The sequence below is a fragment of the Cavia porcellus genome, unplaced genomic scaffold (genome assembly GCF_034190915.1).
Source record: "Cavia porcellus strain 051 isolate PalLab524CR breed Dunkin Hartley unplaced genomic scaffold, mCavPor4.1 scaffold_40, whole genome shotgun sequence".
In the NCBI taxonomy this organism is placed as follows: Eukaryota; Metazoa; Chordata; class Mammalia; order Rodentia; family Caviidae; genus Cavia; species Cavia porcellus.
This window is the reverse complement of record NW_026947523.1, coordinates 719,432-728,967: the sequence shown is the minus strand read 5'-3', so window position 1 is coordinate 728,967 and position 9,536 is coordinate 719,432. Positions and strand designations below refer to the sequence as shown.

Below are 9,536 nucleotides of genomic sequence, written 5' to 3'. Positions count from 1 at the left end.
CACCAGGCAGAGAAAAAGGACATGAATGTTTTTCACGTAGAGACACTGGCACCCTGACAGTTCCAGCAACAGTTTCTTTGTGCACTTTGCAAAAAGCCTCAGACCAAAGTGCTTTGAAAAACCAGCTCCTTAAGCCACAAATCCACATCAAACCTGAGCATACCTCAGGTTTCACATCACAGGGGTTCGGCTGCCTTAGTTTTCAACCCAACAAGGAGGATTAGAACTATTTTTGCAAACGATTACCTGTGAAGTCAAAAATTATTCTGAAGAGACAGAGAACTCTTCTGAGTTTCTGCACTGAATTTAAAGCAGTCAACAGAATCAGTGGGAATTGGGCCAAAGAGACTAAACCCTCTGTGTTTCTCTTTGTTTGAAGAAAAATGTCAAGTGGATTTCAACCATTTTTTGTGCCTTTCAAAAGTTGTTTTTTTAATAAAAAATGCAAACCATCCACCTCAAATTAGGAGTGCAGAGCAAATTCCACAAGGCCCAAGCCTTCAGCTGTCACTGAGAGGAGCGTCCTCCATGCTGGTGGCCATACTGGTTTCTAAACAGTCCTGTTCTTTCACGTGATCTTCAAGTAATTGTTCCTAAAATGCCCTTCTTCTCCCTTCCTGCTGAGTCCTAACCATGTTCCTAATTTACACAGACTTCATCAAATTTTATGCAGTGGACAGCACAGCCATCATCCTTCCCAGGTTTGATTTACATTTCAGTGTGGATACAAGCACAAGAGACCACTAAATCCCTGTGTCGTTGTAACATGCTCAACTTTATGAATAAAGAGAAGCCAGGAAGTCAAGAAGGAGCATGTCATGGCACGCTGAAGGCCATGACAGGAGCTGGAAGAGCTGCAGGCATGGCAGGTACAAAGGCCCCAGGGCAGCAGAGACAAGGCTGGAAGAGAGGGTACAGGATTCAGGGAGGTGGGATGCACAGGGCATCCAGGTAAGAAACACCTGTGGCTTGGAGACTGATGTGGATGTACCAAGGAGGAGCAGGTGTTGGCTAGCACTGAAGTGGCAGCCCTGGAGTGATGGGAGGAGACCCAACCCAGGATGGATCTGAAAGAATCAGCACCATCTACTGTTAATGACATGGGCTGAGTTCAAAAAGCTAGAGCTGGGCAGGCTGCAGCAGGGTCACACTTAGGACATGACACAGTCATGGTGTCTGGGCAGTGTTCACAGGGGAGCCTGGATCCTGAGTAGCAACTTGAGGTGGCATTGCTCAGGAACAAGCCTGCCTGTGGCAATGCCACCACACATGACCCCGGCAGGAAGCCAGACCAGCTTCCATGTTGCAGCCCCATCTACGAGGACATCTCTTTCCACCAAACACCACACACCAAGTCCCTGAGATCCTCTGCGCCCTAGGTGCACTCCCAGCCATGGCCTGGTGATGTTTCCTAGGGGTTCTAGGAACAGTAACACCCTCCTGGCCCTCAGGAAAAACGCCCCACAGAGCCAGTTCACCTCAATAGAGATCTCCTGATCAGAGATGAATCGGAGCCCCTGCAGCTCTGCAGGGTACACTGTCAGTAGTGACTCTGGCATGCTCAACCCAGAAGCCTCCGTAAGTTTTAAAGACAGAAACCATCCAGATTTTGCTAACTACAACCTAATTAAACTGGAAACCAGTGACAGAAAATCATCAGGAAAATCCATGAATCTTTGGAAATTAAACAATGTAGCTCCAGAACAAAACAAAACAAAAAGTTCCATGTAGGTCAAAGGAGAAGTCACAGGGGAAATTGGGAACTGAATAAAATGAAAACACAAGCACAGCTTTGTGGCATGTAGCTAAATCAGCTGAAAGGGAAATTTAGCTTTAAACGCTTACGTTTTAAAATGAGGACAGTTCCAAAGTTAATTATCTAATTTTGCACCTTAAGAAACTGGAAGCAGCACAAATTAAAGGAATAAAGTAAAAAATAAACTGTAAGAAATAAATCATTTAAATAGTAAAGACTTATTATTGTTTATAGCATAAAGATCTTTGACAGGAAGAGGTTTTTTTTAAAAAAGTAAAAAAGATAATAAAATTAAGAAGAAATAGGTTGATCAAGGAAAATAGGATACATGATTAAATTACCAGTATCAAGAATGAAAGATGGAGGGCTGGGGATTTAGCTCAGCGGCATAAGTGCCTGCCTTGCAAGTGCACAGTCGTGAATTCGATCTCCAGTACCCATAAAAAAAAATAAAAAACAAAAAACAAAGAATGGAAGATGGTTCCCCATTATAGATCATACACACATTAGAAAAACAGCAAGGCCCTGGTGCTGCGGTACATGCCTCTCTCTAATTCCAGTATCTAGGAGGCTGAGGCCGGAGGATGGAGAGTTGGAGCCAATCTGGGCAATTTAGCAAGACTTTATCTCAAAAGTTCAAAATGGTTGGAGAAGTGGCTCAGTGCAGACACCTTGGGTTCAGTCCCAAGAACTACACACAAAGGAAATACTATGTGCATCTTTATACTCTTGATTTCATAAGTTGGATGAACAAACTTAAAAAACAGAAATTACCGGTTTGCTCAAATTAACTTGGATGGCCCCATAGCTAATGCAGAAGCTTAATTTGTAGTTGAAAATCGCCCCCCCCAAAGAAAACTCCAAACGCTTACAAATTGAGTTCCCTCAATTTGATAAAGAATATATAGAAAACCACTCCAGGCATCACTTTTTTTTTTTTTTTTTTTTTTTTTTTTTGATAGAAATTAGGACTTGGTGCTTGCCAGGATGAGCTAAACCCCCGCCCCCAGCCATCACTTTTTGATACAGGACTGTATGCTTCCAACAGCGCTGAGACCACACCCACTCAATGTGGTGCCCCGCCCATTCACATGAAGCCCCACCACGTGGCAGGACGCTCCGCAGGCTAGGCCGGCTCTCACTCCCACAAGGCACCACGAGTTCCTCACGTGCCAAAACAGTCAACGGCCTCGGGGAGCTCCATGATCCTAATAGGCCAAAGCGCAGAAGAGGGAACAAGCGCGGTACTCCCATTGGTCAAGACCTATGGTAGCCCGGGGCAGGCGCGGACGCGGCTCTCCCATTGGCTGGGAGTGGAAGACACGCGCAGACACCTCTGGCGGGTAATAGGAGTGAGCAGGAGCCATGTTGCGCCTGGCGGCTAAGTTGGTGGCCTTCTTCTGGAGAAGGGAAGACGCCTCCGAGGAGAAGGACCGGAGTTCTGGGCAGGAGCTCGTGGAAGGTGCGCGTGGAGAGAATGGGGCACCCTGCAGACATCTGTCGCTCCACAGGGCCCTCCAGGGGGCACAGAACGCGGGGTGGGAGCGGATTCGCCCGAGAATGACGGGAACGGAGGTCCAGGCCTGCGCGCGTCCTGGCTTCCGGTGGTCCTAACTTCCGGTGCCAGCAACAAGCAGAACGCGCCGGCGAGCCTGGGTCGCTCTGTGCCCTGCTCCCCTCCGTAGCCCTACCCCAGTGAGGTGACATCGCCATCCTGTCCCCGGCCGCGTGTTACCTGCAGAGCTCTGAGAAGCCTACTCGGGTCCCTTTCTGCTGTCTTTCCAGAGCGCATGACACCATGCTCCTCGCCCAGGGTTCTGATGTCCTCCACCTCTCCCCCCACCCCAGCCTGAGACTCTCATCCAGGGAGAAGTTTCCATTGCTTCCTCTCACCTCTGAGACAGAAATAGCGGGAACCAGGCGTGCTGTTGGCACACATGTGTTATCTCAGAACTAAGAAAGGCTGATCCCCTCAAGAGGGTGAGGCCAGTGTGGGCTACATCGTGAGGCGCTTTCTCCAAATAAAAGGTAGCAGGCCCGGGGATATAGCTGAGTGGCGTATGCGCCTACCTGGCAAGCACAGGGTCCTGAGTTTGGTTCTCGGTACGAAACAAAAACAAAAGTATCAGGAATAAAGCTGGTAAGATTGAGGACATATGGTAAAGGCCATCAGTGTGCAGACAGGCCACTGTCTTTAGCTAGCAAGGCCCTTTCTCCTGTCTCATACTAGAGTGGACCTGGGCTTTCCGTGACAGCTTGAGCTCCTGCTCCCTGTAGCACTAAGCTTCCTCTGCCAGAAGGTGACCTGAGCACCAGAGCACCTCTGAGAATCTGCAGGGAACATGCAGTGCGGGCTTGAGGATAGAGGGCAGCTCCAGACACGAAAAGAGTGTCTTAGTCACTTGCCAGTCACTGTGACCCAATACTCAAAAGAGGAGTTTTATTTGGCTCATGATTTCCAGGGTATTCAGTCCATGTCGCCTGGCTTCAAAGCAGGAATCTCATAATGGGAGGAACAGAGGAAAACTGCTCACCTCATGGCAGCTGGGAAGCAGAGAGAGAAGGGAGGAACAAAAACAACAGCTTTCCAGGTCATACCGTAGTGACCATTTCCAAACAGAACTTAGCTCCAGAAAACCCAATCAGCTATGAACTCGTCAATAGATGAGTTCATAAAAGATCATAGCGCCTAGTGACTCGGTCACCTTCTGAACATGCAAGACCTTGAGGGAAGGCCGGGAGTATACCTCAGTGGCACACGCACCTGCCTGGCAAGCACAGGTCCTGAGTTTAATTCCCAGTACTAAAATAAAAACACCTTTGAGGGACACGTTAGTTCTAAACTGTAACAGTAGGTCATAGAGCTTGGCAGCCTGTGCAGCTCCTAGGCCAGATGTGCCTTCCAGTACTCTCTGCCTTATTTTATTAGAATTTACCCAATCTCTTGGGGCTACTACTGCTAGTAATGATAGGATAAGAGAAGTTGTTAATAACAGCATGTGTCAAGGACTCCCCAGATGCTCACATAAATCTAACAGTGGCTTGACAGCTCCTCAGAGCTCTAGTGGTACATTGCACATGTGTTCTTTCAGGGTGATTGCTGATTCCATTTTATGATGAAAGTTGGCATATAATGGTTAAAGGTCGTGCCTAAGATGATACGTGAAAGCAAAGTGGCTTTAAGTGAAACTCGGGCAGTCTGGCTTTGTAGTCTTGCACCACCATATGTATCCACCTATGCTCTGAGAAGAGGTACCTCTTCCTCAAAGCTTCATTCTCTGATGGTCTCTGTGTCTCAAATCCAGCCCATTAGGTTCCCATCCCATGTTCTTTCTTTCTTTGGTAGAGCTTAAATATAGTGAGGCTTGCTCTTGTGGCCAGTGTAACTGCTTTGCTTACCTTTCTCAGGTGACACCAGGTTGAAAACTGTGCAGGGTGTTGTGACAAGGTACTGCAGTGATTATGGCATGATTGATGATTTGATCTACTTCTCCAGTGAAGCTGTGACTGGCAGTGTGGTTCTGAATGTTGGACAGGAAGTTGTTGCACTTGTGGAAGAAAATAAAGTATCAAATGGACTGAAAGCAATTAGGGTAAGTCTCAGCTCATTCAATAACAGTTCCAGCCTGTTACACAGGTGGCGTGGACAAGGATGAAACAAGTGGAGTATAGTTATACCTTCAAAGGGGAGCTTTTGTTCTTTTTTTTTTTTTTGAGACAGGATCTACTGTATAACCTGGTGCTCGAACTAATTCTCTATCTTGTCTCAGTCTTCTGAGTGTTGGGACTACTGTATAGGCATGTACAATTATGCACAGCTTACGTTTATTCTTTACACTTTTAAGTAAATCATAGTCATAATAAGTCATTGAAACTTCATAGAAATTTGTAATTCTATTTATGCCATGGAAATTACTATTAACAGTTGTTTTAGTGTTTTTAAAAAAGTTATTACTAGGGGCTGAAGATTTAGCTGAGCGGCATAAGCGCCTGTCTTGCAAGCAGGTAGTCGTGAGTTCGATCCCTGGTACCGATAAAGAGGAAAAAGACCCCCAAAAAAAGGTTATTATTAAAATTATAATTATTGGGCCCTTTGTTATTTGATTAGCAGAGATAATTTGTGGGCTATTATTCAGCAACTTCTTTTTTCACATAAAAACAGTATTTTTGTAGTGTGAATTCTTGGAGCCAGATGTGGTGGTACCTGCCTATATGCAGAGGCAGGAGGATCACATGTTGGAACCCAATCTGAACATCTTAGTGAAACCTAGACTTAAAAAATAACAAAAAAGATCTGGGGATATAGCTCATTGTGAAGGCTCTGGGTTCATTCTCCAGCACCAAAAATAAATTCATTCATTCATACATACAAATGCAGTTGACAGGTCAAAGGGTATGCAGATTTAATGATGTAATGGTTATGATCAAATCAGTGTCCAAAATGGTCTTGTACTAGTTTACACTCCCAGTAATAGAATGAGAGACAGCCTGCTATGCAGTAATGACAAGGATTATGAAGCTTGGAAATCTTTGCTAATCTAATAAGTAAAAAAATAGGGGCTGGGGATTTAGCTCAGCGTCATAAGCACCTGCCTTGCAAGCAGGTGGTCATGAGTTCAATCCCCGATACCGATAAAAAGTAAAAAAATGATCTTAGGATTTTAATTCATTTACAACCCTTTTAAAGTAGATTTATTTTTTCTATAAATTATCTTCATGTCCTTTGTCCATGTTTTAATTGATTTCAGCTTATTAGAAAAAGTATATCCTTTTAAGAAAAATTATATGAAAGTGTTACAAATATTTTTCCCAAAATAGTCTTTAACTTTGTTTCACTGTTTCATTTTAAGAGATGAAATGCAACAGTCTTTTCTCTGCAGATTTGAGGAAGATTTTGTAAGAATTTTGGACTTAATTATTTCTTGAGCACAAATGTTCACTGAAACTTTTCTTCTGTAAATTACTTATTTATTGACACTTAAATGTGTAACATACCTGACATTTGTCGTGGTGCATAGACACAGAAGGAGCCAGACATTTCTTTCCTAATGGCTAGTCTCCTCACTAAGAGACCCATTTTCCCTACTCATTTGAAAGGTCATTTTCCATGCCCTGGAATCGCACAGCCTGACCTGTGGGCCCCTGTAGCACGGCTGCTGTTGATTTCCTTTACTTGCTTGATTTGTGGATGGGGCCTTCCTGACACTTAACACATCCTGGATAACCTTTTTGTGGTTAATTCTCTGCTCCAGTTTGCTTTGGGTGGCACTGAGTTTATGGATACTTCTTGGGATAATTGATATTTGGGTCATTTACAGTCTTCTCTAGTTACAAATTATGTACATCTATTTAAGCTCTCTTTTTTACTCTTTTTACAGTTTAATAGTTTTCCTCTTTTGAAAATTCTGAAAATATCTTATTTCCAAGAGGTTTTTGTTTTGTTGCATTATCAGTATAATTTTGTGTAGTATTTTCAAATGCTTTTTTTTCTTGCAACATAGGAAAGGTATTGATTTTTTATGTAATTTGGATGCTAGCAAACTTAATGAGAGTTCTGACTACTTTCTGAAAATACTTGATTTATATTATTACTTAAAAACCAACTTAATGCTTAATACCACATTCCTAAGTTTTAAAAGTGATATATATATATATATATATAAATCAAATTCTAAAATTGTATTATTCAGTGTGGTAGCCACCAGCTATGTGTAACTATTTAAATTTATTAAAAATAAAATTTAAGGGGTTGGGGATTTAGCTTAGAGCTGTGAGCACCAGACTGGCGAGCACTGAGTCATGAGTTCAATCCCCAATACAAAAACAGAAAGAAAAAAATAAAATTTAAAATTAGTTCATCAGCCAGGCATGATGGGACACACCTGTGATTCTAGCACTTGGGAGGCTGAGGCAGGAGAATTGTTGAGTTTGAGACCAGCCTGGGTTACAAAGTGACTTAAAGGCCAGCTCCTGCTGCATAGTGAGACCCTGTCTCATAAATAAGTAAATAAATAAATAAAATTAGTTCATCCGTTTCATTAGCTTCATTTCAAGTACTGAAAATAGCTAGTTTGTGCTGAATTTGGCAGCACAAGTAGAGAATGTTCCCATTGTCACAGAAAATCCTTTAGGCAGCCTTGGCCTAGATGTTACAACATGCAAAGTTGAGCCCCTTGGTGAGTCTAGCCTGTGGAATGATGTTTAGGTCTTCCGTTTCATTCATCAGTGGTTTGAGGTTTTCAGTGTGCAATCTCTCATACCCTTGGTTAAGTGGGTTCCTAGGTATATATGTAGCCCTGTCCCCAGTGAATGTTTAGTAGAAGTAGTGGGAGGGCATTCTTGCTTTGTTGCTGATCTTAGTGGAGAAGCTGTCCATCTTTCACCATTGGGTTACTGTTTGCTTTTCATTTATGGTCTTTAGCATGTTGCATTTCCACTTATGCCGAGTTTATTGACTGTATTGTGAAGGGATATTGAATTTTATTTTATTTATTTATTTTTTTTGTCTTTTTTGTTTTTTATCGGTACCAGGGATTGAACTCACGACCGCACACTTGCAAGGCAGGCACTTATGCTGCTGAGCTAAATCCCCAGCCCTGGGATATTGAATTTTGTCAAATGCATTGAATACTTTTCCTGTGTCAGATGAAATCATATGGGGGTTTTTCTTAATCTTGTCATGTGATATAAATAAAATTTCAGATGTTGAATCACTTTTGCATTCTAGGATAAAGCAGGCATAGTCATGGTATATAATCCTTTTACTCTGTTGCTGCATTCAGTTTGCTAATATTTTGTTGAAGACTTTTGCACCTGTATTCATACAGGATGGTTACAGACTCAGTGCTTGTATAAGTTGAAATCTAAACCCCAAGGGGATACTGTTAGTAGATGAGCCTTTGAAAGGGCAGAGCCATCATGCCCTTACAAAAGACACCTTAGAGAGCTTCCTTGTCCCTTGGGTCACATGAGGATGCAGCAAGAAGTCAGTATGAATCAAGATGGATCCTCATCTGACCTCAAATCCATCTCTCCTTGATCTTGGGACTTCTCAGTCTAAATGGAGTAAGACAGTAATCTTGGCCTAGGTTTTTTCCTTGTTCTTCTCTTGTAATAGATTAAATATTGCTTTGTTTTGAAGGTGGAAGCTATCTCTGACAAATGGGAGGATGACAGCAAAAACCATGGCAGAGAACTGACAGACTCCAGGCCCCGAGTGCTGATCGGCTGTGTGACTTCCCTGATGAAAGGGGCTGGCTACATCAATCAGACCACGTATTTCTCTCTGGAGAATGTGTGTGAAGGTAACCAGATGGATTTCCGTTATGTGTTTAAAGTTAGGCGCTGGTTTTAGAGAATGTTGATGAATTGGGTTTGAAATGGCCATGCACATCTTTGAAGGAGTCAGGTTTGTGCTGGCCTCAGGCAGGGGCTCTGGAATGGTGAGTAGATTGTGGGTGGGTTGGGCAAGTCAGTGTTTAAACTCATGCTGTTGTTTTTTTGTATGTTCCTTTGTTGAATGCACTCTCTATTTTCCAAGTAGTTGTTCCTTCCATCTAATTATTGAGTTTCTAATCTAAATCAAGTGTCACAGCTAGACACAGGTATTTAAGGCATTTCACATCTTTTAAAACCGGGAATCACTTTATACCTTTCCAAGAGTATATAGCTATTTTTTTAAGAAAATAAAACCTAACAAAATAAAACAGACTAAAGCTAATCAAAACAATACAGTGAAATACAGGACTTCAAAACAGGTTAATAGGAAATCAACAATCAC

General features: G+C 42.8%; 1 protein-coding gene across 3 annotated transcripts in view; it reads left to right on the top strand.

Moving 5' to 3' along the window:
- The first annotated feature begins 3,097 nt into the window (after window positions 1–3,097).
- Mov10l1 (Mov10 like RNA helicase 1) overlaps window positions 3,098–9,536 on the top strand; it is a 68,247-nt gene continuing 61,808 nt past the window's right edge. For all 3 annotated transcript variants that reach the window (XM_063243863.1, XM_063243864.1, XM_063243862.1), the window contains exons 1-3: window positions 3,098–3,218; window positions 5,165–5,349; window positions 8,898–9,060. In XM_063243863.1, coding sequence (XP_063099933.1) covers window positions 3,122–3,218; window positions 5,165–5,349; window positions 8,898–9,060 — 445 coding nt within the window. In that variant the 5' untranslated portion in view covers window positions 3,098–3,121. The remainder of the gene's footprint in view (window positions 3,219–5,164; window positions 5,350–8,897; window positions 9,061–9,536) is intronic.